The 18,673-nt window shown below is 35.5% G+C and overlaps 1 protein-coding gene across 2 annotated transcripts in view; it reads left to right on the top strand.

Annotated features, from left to right (window-relative positions):
• LOC101897629 (protein tolkin) overlaps positions 1-16,454 on the top strand; it is a 152,460-nt gene extending 136,006 nt beyond the window's left edge. For both annotated transcript variants that reach the window (XM_005182064.4, XM_005182065.4), the window contains exons 6-14: positions 115-456; positions 2,066-2,302; positions 2,536-3,094; positions 3,466-3,664; positions 6,660-6,924; positions 6,985-7,834; positions 7,909-8,089; positions 8,177-8,430; positions 11,343-16,454. In XM_005182064.4, coding sequence (XP_005182121.2) covers positions 115-456; positions 2,066-2,302; positions 2,536-3,094; positions 3,466-3,664; positions 6,660-6,924; positions 6,985-7,834; positions 7,909-8,089; positions 8,177-8,430; positions 11,343-11,648 — 3,193 coding nt within the window. In that variant the 3' untranslated portion in view covers positions 11,649-16,454. The remainder of the gene's footprint in view (positions 1-114; positions 457-2,065; positions 2,303-2,535; positions 3,095-3,465; positions 3,665-6,659; positions 6,925-6,984; positions 7,835-7,908; positions 8,090-8,176; positions 8,431-11,342) is intronic.
• The last annotated feature ends 2,219 nt before the right edge of the window (positions 16,455-18,673 follow it).

The following is an 18,673-nucleotide window of genomic DNA, read 5'->3' on the forward strand; positions in this document are numbered from 1 at the left end:
AAAAAAGAAAAAAAAAAACAAATTAAAAAGCACTATGTTCGGCCGGACCGAAGTTTGAATGAATTTTGGAAAAAAACTAGAAAATATAATACGTTAAAAATTCCATTTTTTTAGACGCAGCAATACCAACAGCAGATCCGATTACAACCTTCGCATGCAACAGCTGAGAGAGGAACTAACTCGCCCGGTGGGCGAGGAGAAGAAACCCCATCATCGCCAACATCACAGTCATCAACATCATCTCGTCACAAAACCGGAACAGAAACATCATCGCCAAGAACACGATTCCATTAAAAAATACTCTGAGAAAATATCGAATAATTTTACCGACAATGAATCCCTTAACGAGGAAATGAGATATTCGAAGTTGAGCGATATATTTTTGGATATGGATTCTGAACCGGAACGAAAGCACAAGCCAAATATTGTACCCGCTTATGAGGCTGAGGAAGAGGAGTAAGTTGAAAATATGTTTTTAGAGGTTTGCTTTGTTAAAGGGAACACCATATGTTTATGATTTATGTATTTATATCTCCTTCGAGATGAGGCTAATAATCTGAAAATTGAGTTAGATGCTTATTTCGCTTTATTTGATCTTTTTGTTTTTCAAAATTTTTAACCCTTTGTGGGGGAAGTGCGACGAAGAGTACACCGATATATATTCCATTTTCACAGCAAATCTTGTGTTTGTAGAAATAATGGCATGTGTGAAATATGAAGAGAACCGGATGCTTATTCGGATTTTATAATTGTTTTGGTTATCCGAAATTTTGACCCGTTATGGGGGGAGGTACCAGAAGTAGTGGATCGATATATCCCTTATTTACACCAGACCTTGTGTTAATAAAAATATTTGAATATGTGAAATTTAGGGACAATCGAATTTTTATTTCATATTTTATGCGAATTACAAGTATTCCGAATTTTGACCCATTTTCGCACCTGATCTAGCACTTACAAATTTAGACCTTTTGTGAGTGTGGGGGGGGGGGGGGGGGGGGGGCTACCAGAAGGACCTATCGACCTAATTTTGACCATAAACCAAATCGGATACTCCTTTCGAGAGTTATCGTGCGCATCGTACGACAGACTCCAAATGTGCCGATACGTATTTGGTTAAAGGGATGTAACGTCTATAACTGTTATTTCGTTGGCCGTATTAAATGATATATATCGTCTGTGGTCATATTGCTGAAGGTATTATGAGGTATAGCGATTGACTTTTCCCACATTTTTATCTAGGCCCACGTTTTCCTATAGCGCACATATAACGGTACAAAACGATATTCGGTATTTCGATAATCCGAGAAATACTCTCGAACTTGGTATTTGAAACTCGCAATAGATAGCAACCCTTGTAGTATAAAATTGTCTATATAGGTTCCCGTTTTGATATGACCCCCGTATAATAGCCTAACCCACTTTATGGTTTTTTGATAAGTTTAACTGCATTATCCCAATGGTCTTATTGGTATTTGTGGTTTAAAGTGGGACATGTTTCAGATTCTAGTTACTTTTTTATAAAAATGTTTTCTTTACCCTACTACTTTTCTTTTATGGAGGGTTTTAAAATTTCGACCTTGCAGAACTTAAGGCCGGTGTGTGAAACCCTGTTAGAGTAATGTAAAGTGATTTTTTTAACATTTTAATATGAACGCTTTTGTAGCAGACTTTTTAACGCGCCTATAAAGCATTTTCTTCCAGATAACAAATTATGTGAAGCGCCTTAAAATATGCGATAAAAAAGCTTAACATAAATGTAGAAAAAATTGCTTTGCATGTGGCATTATATATACTAGCCTCTAGTGTTTTTTATTCTTGTTTTCATATGTTGATAGGGTGCGTATACGTATTGTCAACAGTTATACGCACCAATGTACCTCAAAAACAAAAATACCAATTTTCAATTCCCATAAGTACAATATTTTTTACTTTTTCTTTCATCAATTTCATAAATAATTTTTTTTTCTGATACTACCTCCATAGAAGATCCTCCGCAATTTCCCCCTATCTACTTTTTCATCAAAATCTTAATGTCTTTTTCCCTCTCTCTCTTCACTTCCAGCGAATTTAGTTTTGTGCGTGAACATCGTCGCCTGCCACGCGCCGTTACAGCCAAAAAGGAACGTGTCTGGGACTATGGTGTGATACCCTATGAAATCGATGGCAACTTTAGTGGTCTGCACAAGGCTCTGTTCAAGCAGGCCATGCGTCACTGGGAGAACTCGACATGCATTAAGTTTGTGGAACGGGAGCCGGAATTGCATCCAAACTATATTGTTTTTACCATACGAGGATGTGGGTAAGTGTTGTTGCTGTTGTGGTTATTGTTGTTGCTGTTGAGGTTACAAAATCATTGACAACATTGGCAGCGGGGCAAGTCAAAGTGGTGTTGCTGCGCCGGCCACTGTTATTGTTATCAAGTTTACGCTCCATTTAAATGGGCAGCCATTCAATAATCATTATTATTTTCAAATTTATTTCTTCGCTTAACACTTCGCACTCTCTCTCTCCCTCCCCCTCTCCCTGCCTTAGCTGCTGCTCCTTTGTTGGCAAACGTGGCAATGGACCACAGGCCATTTCCATTGGCCGCAACTGTGATAAATTTGGCATTGTTGTCCACGAACTCGGCCATGTTGTGGGCTTTTGGCATGAACACACCCGACCGGATCGCGAGAAACATGTTATCATCGAACACAACAACATCATGAAGGGTCAGGACTACAATTTCAATAAATTAACACCGGACGAAGTGGACTCCTTGGGCATGGCCTATGACTACGACTCGATTATGCACTACGCCCGCAATACCTTCTCCAAGGGGACGTATTTGGACACCATTTTGCCCATAGAGGTGAAGGGACGCAAGCGGCCGGAAATTGGTCAGCGTTTGCGTCTGAGTGTGGGCGACATTGCCCAGGCCAATTTGCTGTATAAATGTCCGAAATGCGGTCGGACATTTCAAGATAACACTGGCATCTTTGCCAGTCCCTCGTATCATACGGCCGGGGCGCTGACCAACGAGACGGAACATTGTGAGTGGCGCATAACGGCCACACATGGCGAGCGAGTGGTTTTGAAATTGGAGAATTTGGTATGTGTTTTGGTTTTCATTTTAGAGAGTAGTTTTTGGCAGTATATTATGCTCGTAAGGACACACACACACACATAGGCAGCCACATGCATGCATTCATTCACTCACTTCGACTCAATTGCATTGCAGTTATTTGAAGCACAACACTGTCGAAGTGCGTTAATGTGAAATGCATTTCCGCTTGTGTGAATTCAAGTGTGAGCGAGCCAGCGAGAGTGTGTGTGTGTGTGTGCTCCAGTGTCCTTTGGATTAGAGCTCAATGACTGTAACATTTGATGCAAAATCGTATTAGTATTAATGCCGTGTGTTGTCTGTGTGTAAAAACTTCTGATTGTATTTTTTTGTTGTTGTATTTTTCCTGGCACCCATAGAATATTTTCAAATCGGAAAATTGCCAATCGGATTATTTGGAAATTCGAGATGGTTACTGGCATCAATCACCTTTAATAGCTCGTTTTTGTGGCAAAGTCAGTAGTGAAATATTAAAAACGGTTTCCAGCCGCATGTTGCTGACCTATGTCAACACGCATCGAGCCGAGGGCTATCGCGGATTTAAGGCCGAATTTGATGGTAAGTGGTAAAGTTAAATTAGTTTTGGCGGGTGTGTGTCTGTGTGTGAATGTCGGTTTGGCAATTTGCATTACATGGCGGGAATTTGTAGGTAATTAGAATACAAAGGAGGTGATTTTGTAAATAAAATTCAAAACTAATGGTATTTTATATTGTTTAGTTGAAAATCGATGAATATATATGGCTTCACTTTTTATGTAATTTTTATGCCTTTATCGTGGAATATGAGAAAACGAGAATGTACGAATTTTGTATTAAATTCTGCTTGACAGTATAATGATATAGGGAAACATAGAAATCTGATGATGGGAAAATTTAAATCTGAATGCAGTTCAAATTCCTTCAAAAAATAGATTTACCCAGCTCAACGTTTTTAGACCTTATGCAAGCTTTAAGAAAATCGTCGAACATTTGGAGCCGATCTAGTAGTCTGCTAGTTTGTAGGCAGCATGTCTAGGTCACATTCGATTTCATTTCAAGGGTTGCTAATTCTTTAAATTTTTAAGAAATGTGGCCATTGTGAAAACTTAGACCTAGGTATGAAAAAAACATGGGTCTTATGTTAAGAGGGAGAAGTATCCTTATTGCTCCATATTTTATACATACAAATATTTCCATTATATGCAGATAAGGATTTCTTTTTTTCGGTGCTCTCCTGTTGTACGTCTTTCATATTTGGAAAAGGGATGGATATCATACATTGCGAGTTAAACCCCCAACCGATTTTCAGAAATTCGTATTAGAAAATTACGTAAAGTGTTTAATAATTTAATACTTTATATTAGACAAACGGAATGAGCTTCAATTCTAAAATTTGAATTGATCACCACAGAAGGAGTACAGAATAGATATACAAAAGGGGTTTTGAAAATTCGAACTTGAAGGTTAAGAAAAGGTTCTAAAATAGGTTCTAAAATAGTACCATTTTGTATTTTGTGAACGGATAGAAGTAAAAACTTGGTATGGGTAGCAAGGTTGGAAAGTAAGTTTATAGAGGTGGTTTGGAAATGTGTAGTACAAGGGCACGAAAAGTACTATATTGGGCACAATTAGGTACTGGGTGAATAGATAGTGCCTGAAATCTGAAATTTGGTATTAGGGTTGCCTAGACTTATGAAGGTGGTTCCCGAAATGTGTACTATAATTGTAAAAAAGTACTAAATTGTATTATTCTGAAATTTCATATTTAGATTGCTGGTGTTTCCGTGTTTGATATTTGTAGGTGGTTTGAAAATCCGTTCTATATTTGTACGAAAAGTACTAAATGATACTCAAATTTAATATTGAGGTCTCTGTTGGTATCTGAAATTTATTTTTGACGGTTGTTTGGAATTACATCCTATATTTGAATAGTATTAAATAATACTAAATTTGGAACATGGCGAAGGAAGGGAACTGAAATCCTGACATTTTTTATAGATGTCACTATTGGTGTCGATGGCTAAGTTATGGAGGTGGATTTGAAATTTTGTACTATAATTGTACTAATTGGTACCAAATTAGATACTGGGTGAAGGGATAGATCTGGAATTCAGAAAATTGATGTTGAGGTCTTAGAATAGTACTAAATAGTGTTAAATTTGGTTTGGGTAATGGATTAGAGATAGAATCACTAAATTTGATTTTAAGGTCACGGATGATATAAGAAGTTTGAATATGGTATTAATTTTAAATAACTGTTGGTGTCCAGGATGGATACGCGTACTAAATGTTACTACATTGGTATTGAGTGATGGGATAGAGATATAAATTTGATATTGAGGTCTCTGTTGGTTTCCAGGGTTTCGATATGGAGACGTTAAAATAGTTTCGGAAAAAAATTGGATGTGGTTCCACTGTTCAATAGTGTTATTAATAGCCTCCTCGTTAAACTTTTTGGTGTAAAAGGTAAATATTTTCCGATTATTCTTTCCGCATGAGGAAATGCTTGAATAAAATATAAGACACTGATATTCTGATTTTTTTTTTCGAATTTTTGAAATAATCGAAGGAATAGATAACATTTTTGTGGACATTTTAAAAATATTATCCATAGATCCACATTTAAAAAACATATTTGGAATTTTTTTTGGGAAAATATTTGGAAATATTTTTTATACAAATATCCAAAAATGGGTCCACGTTTTGAAAAATATTCGGATGTAGAGACGTAAATTTGACATAGAGTGCCGGAAAAAGGCTGTAATTTCGCATTTTGGTATTAGAATAACAGTGAGCAGCCGGAGTTTAGAGAAGGAGATGTATTTGTACGCGTACGAAAGTACTAAATGGTACTAAGTTTTATATGGAGTGTAGGAATAGAGGCTGAATTATGAGTTTTGATATGCGGGCTTATGTGGATCTGTAGGATGTAGGCAAGACAGTGTTTTTTGAAGTGGAGATGAAAAACTTTAGTAAGACATTTTTTTGAAAGACCTATATTGATGCACTTCCAAGGTGAAAAAATAAACTAAATTTGCAAGAGAAAAACTACCTTGTTTGGGCAAAAACTTTCCTAATCCTATTAATTCTGGCAAACGTAGATAAAGTTCGAAAAAGGAATTCATTATTCAACCCCTTCTCTAAAAATTGTTTAAATATTGCTGTGGCCAATTCAAATATTAACAGAAATTATTTCCAACTTTGTAAAATATTCCAAACAAAGTAAGTTCAAAATTAGGTCTAAACCATTTTTTTATATCACACTAGTTTTACTAAAGATTTATCAGGTTGAAAAATGTCGCTTCCGTCCAAAAATTATAAATTTTACAAAAATTGAAGATCGTATATATATATATTTGGAATACCAAGATCGATTCAATATCTCATGTAAACCGCTAGGAGTCACCGATTTGACTCCAAGGTTGGATAACACTTATGTTAATCGCCATAATTTCACCGATTTTTTTTATCTAAGCCCATTTTGTCATCTGATAAAGACTTATTTTCTAAGTCTCGTTGACAAATCTTTCGTTAATTTCAATTTCTTAAAAAAAATATTTTTTATTCCCCTCAGTCGTCTGTGGCGGTGAGCTGAACATCGATGACAATGAAGGACGTTTGGAGTCGCCCAACTACCCCCTGGAATATTTACCCAACAAGGAATGCATTTGGAAAATTACGGTACCCAAAGGCTATCAAGTGGCCTTGAAATTCCAATCATTCGAAGTGGAAAATCATGACAGCTGTGTCTATGACTTTGTTGAAGTAAGGGATGGACCGACACAGGAATCTCCTCTAATTGGGGTGTTCTGTGGCTATAAACCACCACCAAATATGAAGTAGGTCCATTGCACACTTTTTTCAACCTTCATATTTTATTAATACACACTTCTTTTCAGATCCACCGGCGACACCATGTTTGTGAAATTCGTTTCCGACACCTCGGTCCAGAAGCCCGGTTTCTCGGCCACCTTCATGAAAGAGGTGGACGAGTGTGAGACACAAAATCATGGCTGCGAGCATGAATGCATTAACACGCTCGGTGGCTATGAGTGTGCCTGTCACATTGGCTATGAGCTGCACAGCGACAAGAAGCATTGCGAAGATGCATGTGGTGGTGTCATTGAATACCCGAACGGCACCATCACCTCACCCTCATTTCCCGACAAATATCCCTTCTTGAAGGATTGCATCTGGGAGATTATTGCACCACCCAAACATAAAATCTCTTTGAATTTCACCCATTTCGATTTGGAGGGAGCCACCCATCATCAGTCCGAGTGTGGCTATGACAAGGTGACCATTTATTCTAAACTCAGTGAGAATAAATTGAAAAAGATTGGCACCTATTGTGGCAGCTCAATACCGCCCACGGCCACCTCGGAGGGTAATGCGTTGCGTGTCGAATTCCATTCGGACAAATCAATACAAAAGTCGGGATTTGCGGCGGTCTTCTTCACCGACATCGATGAGTGTTCGATTAACAATGGCGGGTGTCAGCACGAGTGTCGCAACACCATCGGTTCGTATGTGTGTTCGTGTCACAATGGCTATTCGCTGCACGAGAATGGTCATGACTGCAAGGAGGGCGAATGTAAACATGAGATTTCGGCACCATTTGGCACAATCTACAGTCCCAACTATCCGGATTTGTATCCACCCAATGCCGATTGTGTGTGGCATTTTTCGACAACGCCAGGGCATCGCATTAAATTGATATTCAATGAATTCAAAGTGGAATCGCATCAGGTAAGTGGGGGGAGGGGGGAGATGTTGATTTTCGAAGCTGACAATAATGAATGAATATTCGAACCAAATTATAGGAATGTGCCTATGACAATGTGGCAATTTATGATGGCGATTCGGAGAGCAGTTCCCTGCTGGGTCGTTTCTGTGGCGAGAAAATACCCTACCCCATTTCCTCGTCCACAAATCAGCTATATATGGTACTTAAAACGGATAAGAATAAACAGCATAGTGGTTTCACGGCGGTCCATTCAACATGTGAGTATTTGCGAGAGGAGAGAGAGAGAGGTGGGAGAGAGTGAGGGATGATAATAATATATTATTGTTTGTTTTACCTTTGCTTAGCTTGTGGCGGTTATTTACGTGCCACAAATCAAATCCAACAATTCTACTCCCATTCGAGATTTGGCAATTTGAACTACGAGACCAACATGGACTGCGAATGGACAATCCAGGCACCGCCCAATAGCTATGTTAATTTGATATTTTTGACATTCGATCTGGAGAGCAGCGAGAATTGTACCTATGACTATGTCCAGGTGTTTTCGGGCATGGAAGATACCAGCGGACCAATGTATGGACAATATTGTGGCAATACGGTAAGTTTGGTTATATCATTTAATATACCAAAAAGGGTACGAAAAGTACTAAAATGTACGAAAAAATTGCGTAATTTGTATTGGGCAAAGGGAATGGGTTAGAATTCTGGAATTTGGAATGGGAGTCACTGATGGAGTGTAGTATACTTGTACCAAAAGGATTTTGGAAAATCTAACTTTAAGGTTACGAAAGGTTCGAAAATGGTACGAAACTTCTAAAATTGTACCATTTGGTATTATGTGAACGGATGGAGCTAAAAACTTGAAATTTGGTATCAACATTTGGAATTTTGAAAATCTGTCTCGGGGTTATAGATTATTTATAAAGAGTTGGTTCTGGGGATGTGTGCTATAATTGAACGATACTATAATAAATAGTACCATATTTTGTACAATTACATTTCGAGTGAACAGATATTGTGTGAATGTGTACTACAGTTGTATGAAAAGTACAAAATGGTACTAAACTTGGTATTGAGTGAAGGGATAGGCCTAGAATCCTCAAATTTGGTATTGAGATCTGTTGGTATCTAACATTAAGATATGGAGATGGTTTTGGAAATGTGTACTATAATTGTACGAAAATTACTAAATAGTACCATATTTGGTACAATTTGGTATTGGGAAAACAGATAGTGCTTGAAATCTGAAATTTAATATTACGATCGCTGTTTATATGTAGTGTGGTCATATAGTGATTTTTTTGAAAATGTGTACTGTAATTGTACTAAAAAGTACTAAATAGTAGAAAATCGGGTATTGGGTAAACGAATAGAGCCAAAATCCAAAAATTTTATATAGATTTCGCTGTTGGTGTGTGATGTTGAGATTTGGAGGTGAGTTTGGAAATGTGTACTACAATTGTACGAAAAGTGCTAGACGGTATTAAATTTGGTACAATTCGGTACTGGCTGAACCGTTTGTGCTTTAAATGTGAAATTTGGCATTTGGGTCGTTGTTCAAATGAAGCCTGGATAAATAGAGGTAGTTTCGGAAATGAGTACCACAATTGTACAAAAAGTACAAAATGGTACTAAATGTGGTATTGAGTAAATGGATAGAGGTAAAATTCTGAATTTTGATATTTAGATAACTGATGGTATCTGTGTCTGAGATTTGGCAGTGGTTTGGAAATGTGTAATAAAATTGTTCGAATGGTACTGAATTTGTATTGGGTGAAGGGACAAGGCTGGTATCCTCAATTTTTTTATTGAGGTCTCTGTTGATATCAGGAATTGAGATATGGAGATGGTTTTGAAAGGGTTACTAAATAGTAATACATGTACTAAAAAGTACCATATTTGGTACAATTTGGTATTGGCAAAACAGATAGTGCTTGAAATCTGCAATTTAATATTAGGATCGCTGTTTGTGTGTAGCCTGGTCGTATGGTGAATTTTTTGAAAATGTGTACTATAATTGTACGAAAAGTATTATATGGTACTAAATTTTATGAGGGGTGAGGAATAGAGAGATAAATTTCTGAAATTTAATATTTAGATTACTGATAGTATCTGTTTCTGAAATACAGCGGTGGCTTGAAAATATGTCCCATATTTGTACGAAAAGTACTAAATGGTACTAAATTCGGTATTAGATGAAGGAAAAGAGTTGGAATCTCTAAATTTGATATTTAGGTCTCTCTGTTGGTGTCTGGAATTAAAATATGGAGGTGGTTTTGGGATAGTGTACTATCATTGTACGAAAAGTACTAAGTGGTACTAAATTTGGTATTGGGTGAAAGAATAGAGCTAAAATCCTAAAATTACATATTGAAGTCTCTGTTGGTATCTGGGACTGATGTTTGAAGATGGGTTCTGCAAATGTGTACTATAATTGTACGAAAAGTACTAAGTTTGGTATTGGATGAAAGGATAGGGCTGGAATCCACAAATTTGATATTAAGGTATCTTTTGGTATCTGGAATTGAAATATGGAGATTTTTTAAATGTGTACCATAATTTTACGAAAAGTACTCAATAGTACCAAATTTAGTATGGGGTAAAAGAAAGAAAACAATATCAACTTTGAGGATTTCAGACACATTAGTATCTGGAATTGAGGTATGGAGGTGAGTACTATTATTGTACGAAAAGTACCAAATGGTACTAAATTTTGGTATTGGTGAAGAAATAGAGCAGGAGCCCAGAAATTTGATGTTGAGGTCTCTGTTAGTGTCTGGTGTTGCGATTTAGAGGTGGGTTTGGAAATATTTACTGCAATTGTACGGAATGTACTAAATAGTACTAAATTTCCTATTGGGTGCAGATATGCAGCTGAAATCCTGAAATATGATATTACAGTCTCTGTAGGTATCTGGAATGATATGGAGGTGATTTTGGAAACATGTACTATAATTGATGGAAAAGTACTAAATGGTACTAAATTTGATATTGGAAGAAAGGGATAGGGCTGGAATCCTCAAATTTGATATTGAGGTCTCTGTTGGTATGGAGGCGGTTTTGGAAATGTGTACTGTAAATGTACGAAAAGTACTGAAAGGTACATTTTTGTACACTGTTCGGATGTGTCTGGGATGGAGATATTTAGATTGGTTTGGATATGCGTACTAAATGTTACTAAATTTGGTACTGGGTAAAGGGATAGAGCTGAAATTCTGAAATTTAATGTTGGGGTCATTTTTGGTTCTAGAATTTACATGTGTAGACGTTGAAATAGTTTCGGACCGGAAAATTGAAGGTGGATACATTGTATATTGGTTTTACTCGACAAACTTCGAAATGAAAGATTTTGAAGAATTTTTATGTAACATTTAAACATTTAGAGAACGGGTAAATATTACCCTTTCCGACCAAATTAAAAGTGGAAGATGTTTTGAATACAAAATATCTACAATATTTTTTTAAGAATATTTATCATTAATAAATTTCTTTGTTCCCTTCCATTTCCAGATACCTCAAGACATTATATCGCTAACCGATTCTCTGTTGGTACGTTTCAAAACCGACAGCAGTGTTGATTACAAAGGTTTCTCCGCCTCCTATGTGGCTGTAAATCCCTTCGACAATAGCGAGGAAGACGAGGAAGAAGGCAACTCATACAGTGCCGAAATCGCCACCGCCTTTCCGGGTGCGCTGAGACCCATCTACAAAGAGGACATCAGCAAGGAGACAGACGACTACAATGAATTCAATGAAAATCAACTGCTCATCAATAATCAATACTACGGACGCAATCGATATCAAAATAGATATTAAAAAGCAAAAACAAAACATGATTCGTATCCAATGGAGGATACAACCTTAGCCATATAACATCGTAAATGTAATTTTAAGTAAGAAAAAATATTGCTCTGTTCCAGAAACTGCAAGAATATTGGATACGATTTTGCAATATTTTCGATATAAGAAAGTAAAAATTGGTTATCGTAGGAAGAAAAAATTACATCGTTACAGTTCTGGAGCAGAGCATATTTTTAAAAAATTAAAAAAAACAAAACAAAAACACACACTTTGACAATATATAAATGACTTTCATTGAGATTGTTTATCATGCATTTTTTAACGAATACCAAAAACTAATTTAGATCATAAATGAAAAAAGAAAAAAAACAACAACAAAACAAAAAAGAGACAATTTAAACATATTAATTTACATACTCTTACATATAAAGTACATACATATTTTAACATTAAGCATATCATCTTAGTAGAAGAGGAAACCCTGGACCGATGACCACTACAGACCGACACAACTTTTCGACCTTAGAGTTCGTTTTTTGGGCTAAATGTTATTAGACATTAAGAGAGAATGGAAAACAAAAACTTTGAACTGATAAACAATAAAAGTTTAAAAGCGATCTGTTTCTTATACATGTGTACGTACATTTACATATACACTAAATAATACATACATATACCCTGAAAGAGACATTATGAATAAAAACAAACTATACAATAAGATTTTTAATATTTTTTAGTTTATAATTATAATACGATTTACTTAAAACCAAAAAACAAATAAATTTCTTTATTTACAAAATTTTATTCTGATTTGACTATTTTTTTTTTTTAATAAAGCGCTTTCATTATTTTTTTGTGTTATACATTCTTTTTCTAGTTAATCAGACAAAAAAAACGAAGTTTATGGATAAAAAGATATATTCAAGAGGGAAATTTCCTGTTGTCAGAGTCTAGGCCAGAATGTATTATTCCTACAATGTTATTCAAATATATGCATCTTTCTGTTAAAACCATTACTGTACCCTTCATTTTTGGAAATCTTCGAAGTACTCGTAGAAAAACCATAAAAGCACGGTACCGCCCACGTTATGTAATTTTGAAGACGTTTACTGCGTTCTTCAACCGAATTACTGGAATTTGCAGTTTGAAAAAAAAAATATATATTGAATTCGGATATTTTAGTTATAAATTGGTTGAAGGGTATTAAAAAATTCGTTCCCTATTGAAAATTGTCAGCCAATTCTTAAAAAAACAGTAAGGAAAGGCCCAAAGTCAGGCGGGGCTGACTTTATGATACCCTACATCAATTTGTAGATTTAGTAGAGCTACCCATAACAACCCATAAATATAATTTAGAGCCGAAAGAACTATTATATGGTAGAATATCCTGCTCTTAACCGATTTCCACAAAATATGACGGACTAAACCCATATACATGAAAATCTTCCTTATGTGAGCTGATATTACAATTTGTAGACACAATAAGCGTAAAATTAGATGAAGATATTATGGAAGCTATATCCAAATCTGAAGCGATCTCTATAAAAATAGCAGAGGTATTTCTATGTTGAATCTATCTGATAGCTGGGGCCAAAGATCGTTGTTGTGGAAAGAATTTTACAGGTGTGAGTTACTTTAGTACAAAATCGGATGAAACATATATTTGGGAGCTGTAGCTACATCTAAACCGATGTTTACCAAATTTTATCATTCGTCCAGGCTAAATTCGTTCGTCCGTGACAAAATACATTCAATTCCGACGTATATTAACAATCTGGTCTGCAATAAACTTGAAATCGAATACGGACATATATGGGAGCTATATCCAAATCTGAACCGATCTCTATTACAATTAGCATTACATTGAGGTATTTGTGGAAATGATTTTACAGGTATGAGGGACTTTAGTACAAAATCGGATAAAGCATATTCACGGGACCTTTGGCTACATCTGAACCGATTTGTATCAAATTTGATACATTTTCTTCCAGGCTGAATTCGTTCGTCCGTGACAAAATCCATTCAATTCGGACATATATTTGCAATAAACTTGAAATCGAGTAAAGATACATATGGTAGCTATATCCAAATATGACTCGAAGTCGATAAAATTTGACAAAGGTATTTCTGAGCTATATTTGATACATTTCCCCGAATATCATTGTTACGGAGTGCATATTACGGCTGTGAAGGACAAAAATAACAAATCGGATGAACAATATATATGGGAGCTATAGCTATACCTGGACCGATTTTCACTAAATTGTACATACTTGCTTCTAGGCTCAATTGGGTGGTATGTGCTAAATTCCATCCGATTTGGTCAATTATTACACATTGGGTGCAAAATAAAGGGCAAATTGGACGAAGATATATATTTGAGCTATATTCAAATTTCGACCGATTATCTCCAATTTCAATAGGGTTCGTCCTTGGGCCAAACATTCGGACAATAAATACGACCTGTACTTTATTTACTAGGGTATCGAAATTAATTGATCTTTTCACACCGGAACTTGCGTTAGTAAAAATATTGCGATACATAAAATTTGAAGAGATATGAATGCTTATTTCGCATTTTATGAGAGGTATAATTATTCAAAATTTCGACCAATTTTGGGAGAGGTACCCGAAGGAGTCGTCTGACATATTCCATCTTCCTACCTGGTTTTGTGGTCATAGAAATATTGGGATATGTGAAATTTCAAAAGAATATGATGTTTATTTCCCATTTTACGAGAGCTTTATCTATTCGCAACTTTGACCCGTTTTGGGGAGGTAGCAGAAGAAGTGGACCTAGCACTGACATAAATATTAAAAATTGCAAAGTTTACAAACAATCGTAAATTTTTCTCTGTCTATGTTGCCCATCTCTGGACTCGATGTGATTTTGACAATAATATCCAAGTACCAAGTTTGGACCAAATCGGATACTCCCTTCGAGAGTTATTGTTCGCACCAGCCAGCCAGACAGACAAACAAACGGGCGGATGTACAGACGTAATCACACCCCTTGATCGACTCAATATGATGGATTTGGTCCAAAGATACGTAGGGTCTACAACCGTTATTTCGATAAGGCATTTTCTTGGACGTATCAAATGATATTTACCCTCTATAACCATATGGCTGTCGGTATAAAAAGGAATGGAGCGATATTTTCAATCCGATATTAAAATCGTGACCAAATCATATACTCCTCTTGATATTTATTGTGCCCACAAACAGACAGACGGACTGGCATGGCAAGATCGACTACAGATATCCAAAATATAAAGGTAGTCGGCCGTTACTACAAGTTTTGCCGGAACTATGTTTAATTTAATTATTACTACGTGTGATGTTCGAATTATATATCCGATACTTTGGGAATCAAGTGAGGAGGTTCCAGGTATAAAAAGGTATTCCTCCTATGCCCGTTAATTTTATTTCCACAAAAAAAAAGGTTTTTTTGGTAACCCCAAATTCCAGTGAGAGTGAGAGCGAGTGAAGAGAACAATTTTGACACTTGAGTTGCTGAGAGTTAGCAAATTGTTGCTGGGAAATTTTATAACTCCTCGAAACACTAATGTTCGATCCAACAAAAAATAAAATCAAAGTCGATTTAGCGATGTCCGTCTGTTTTAATCACTCTATTTGCGGAATGTGTATTTTGCCAGTAGGTAGGTTCGTCAAGGACCCATGTCGGTTCACTTTTTCGTATAGCCACCATATAACGATGCCGCCAGCCATTCGGTATTTTTATATTATTAGCGACATTATTCACTGGAATTGTTTCTTATTTTGTATGTGAATTCGGAATAGCTACTACTGCCTAGGACAAAAAATTACTTATAGCCGGAATAGAACGGGTTTCATTTGAGCCGTATTTTTCGACTGATTTTTTTGAAAATTCCTCCTGAGGGTATTAAAAGTTCGATCCGGCCGAACATAGCTTTTTTACATTTTATTCGCTATGACAAACAAAAATTCTTCTCTGAAAATAATTTCTATTTGTAATGAAAAACAATCGCAATTCGTGGCGTTTTGATAAGATTTAAAGTTTTAACATATTCTGAGAACTATAGCAGAATTTTATGACATAAAGTTTAAAGCATTTCGTTTAAAATGTATTTTAACAAAAACATAAAAAAGGACCAAACATAGTTCTTTGGTGACTCGCTGGAGGATTATGATATTCGATCAATATTATTACCTTAACTCCTGTACTCCTCGATGTTTAGGTTATCAATGGATTTGAAATAAAAACAAATTAGGGCCGATACCATGCAATTCTCGAATATTTCCGATACTATTCTCTCAGATCTTTTTTTTTCATATGCCCACTCAACCCAAGTTCAATTTGGTATAATCGCAATTTGTTATATTAAATAGTTTTTTTCCCTTAAATTTCATTAATAAAATATTTAAATAACCAATTTGTTATTATAGTTCAAAAAGTTTAGATGAAATAAAATCATATTCAAAAAGACAAATTCATATTTATATCTAAATCGAAGAGTTCAATAACAAAACCGACAAAAATAAATATACCTAAATACATACATATATCATGGATCAACTTCAAATAAAACATACAAACATACATAGAAACGTATACATACACATCACATACATTGCAATGGAAAACAATAATTAGATTCTAAGAAATACATACGTACATAATACATTCGAATATACTCAATGCAATTTATTATTAGACAAACATATATTTAAAGAAAAATATAACTTTATTTCGAATACTTCAAATTAGAATTTATTTTTCTCCCTTTTGAAGTAACAAAACTAATTGAAACGAAAGAGGAAGAGGGGAAGAAAAACGAAGAAAACGATTTTGCATTTAGAACAATTAAATAAATGTATGAAATTCCAATCAAATCTCTTAATAATGAAATGTTATGTAATAAATACTAAAAACAAAAAAAATGAAATTAGATCAAAACTTTCAAATAGCCGAAACGAGACAAAAAAGTAATCGAAATATTTATACCACTTTTATCCACTTTTTTTTAGGTGATCAACGGTAAAAAAATATTAGTTTTGACCTAAATAAAAATAAATATAAACTGATGATGAATAATACTATTATCAGCCATAGAACTCCTATTGAAATTAGAAACAATTTTTCCAATTTAAGAAAAAGAAGAAAACAATAAAAAAAATTCCACTACATCTAAAGAAACTCTATCCGAAATATTTTATTATTTTTTTATGATTCTGGCATGCAAAGCGGTAAGTACAAATGGGTTTAAGATGTCTCTTTAGATATGTAGATCGTACTATTTACATCAAATATGTATAAATCATACTAGCAAGTATCCTCCACTTCGTCAGCGAAAAGTCCACATTAAAATTCAAATTAGTTTCAAGAGTTCGTGTCGGACCTTTTTAGTACTCAAAAAAAATTTTTCATCGTAGTAAATTTTCAGACTTTCATGGTTTTCTATATTATTTAGGATTTTTTCCTTTTTTATACCCTCCACCATAGTATGGAGGGTATATTAAGTTTGTCATTCCGTTTGTAACACCTCGAAATATACATTTTAGACCCGACAAAGTATATATTCTTGATCAGCATAAAATTCTATGTCGATTTAACAATATCCGACCGTCTGTCCGTCTGTGGAAATCAAACTAGCTTCCGAACGAATTGAAGTAGATTGATAAAATTTTACTCAAATGTATATTTTGTCTGCAGGACTTTTGGTATTGGAAATGGGCCATGTAGGTCTACGTCTTCGTATAGCCCCCATATAACGGCACCTCCCGATATTCGGTATTTTGATGACTTTAGCGACATTATACACCAGAATGGTTTCAAATTTAGTATTTAAAGTTCGAAATAGATACTACAGCCTAAGACAGAAAATGAGCCATGTAGGTCCACGTCTTCGTATAGCCCCCATACAACGGTACGTCCCTATATTCGATATTTTAGTGATTTTAGCGTCATTATTCAACGAAATTGTTTCAAATTACGCATTTACAGTTCGTAATGGAAACCACAGTCTGTGACCGAAAATTGTATATGCTGGTCCAGGCCTTCGCCTCCGATATAACGGTACCTCCCTATATATGATATTTTGATGATTTTTGCTACATTATTCACCGTTTATTTCAAATTCCGAATTTGAATTTGATAATGACTTATGCCAAACAATGCCTATGTAGGTCCACGTCGTATAGACACCAATATAACGGATATATTCGGCATTTTTAAAATTTTAACAGAATTTGTTAGGGATTTTATATCCAAATTCGTTCCAAATGGTGGAGGGTATTCAAAGTTCGGCCCGTCCGAACTTACTGTTTTTTAACTTGTTTTTGGCTAAATTGATTGCATAAGGTATCTCTATAGATATGGAGATTGTATTATTTACGTCAAATTACCAATATCCATTCCCTGTGATATATTCCACAGTACACTAAGGAGCTAGAAGAGCTTCGTAAAAATACTGAAACACAGCCCTGAAGCTATATCCTCTTCCTGTCGGAATTACAGGGAGAGATGAAAAAAACTGTAACCAACTTCAGACTGCTGTCATTTATAAGCCACTCGTCCGACGGCTGTTAAAGCAGCAGTTTGTAAAAAAAGAAAATGATCGTATTTACTTTCCAAAGAAGACAGCTGAAAATGTGCACCTTCGGTTGGCCACCAGAACTCAAGCGCCAGATATGGTGATGGTGTGGGCCGCCATAACAGCCGATGGTCGCTCTCCTCTCGTATTAATCGACCGTGGCATCAGAATAAATGCCGAATATTATCGCAAAAATATTCTGGAGGGTGTATTAAAGCCTTGGGTATGCAAACATTTTGGCCGCAGACCTTGGACATTCCAACAGGACTCAGTACCATCGCACTCAACATGCGCCACCCAAGAATGGTTACAAAATGAGGTTCCTCGCTTCATTTCCAGCGCAAAATGGCCACCAAAATCTCCGGATACCAATCCGTTGGACTATTGTGTCTGGAGTATTTTGGAAAGTAAGGTTGGCACTAAGAAATACCAAAATGTCGATCACCTCAAGCAAGCGCTTCG

The sequence above is a fragment of the Musca domestica genome, unplaced genomic scaffold (genome assembly GCF_030504385.1).
Source record: "Musca domestica strain aabys unplaced genomic scaffold, Musca_domestica.polishedcontigs.V.1.1 33, whole genome shotgun sequence".
Classification (NCBI taxonomy): domain Eukaryota; kingdom Metazoa; phylum Arthropoda; class Insecta; order Diptera; family Muscidae; genus Musca; species Musca domestica.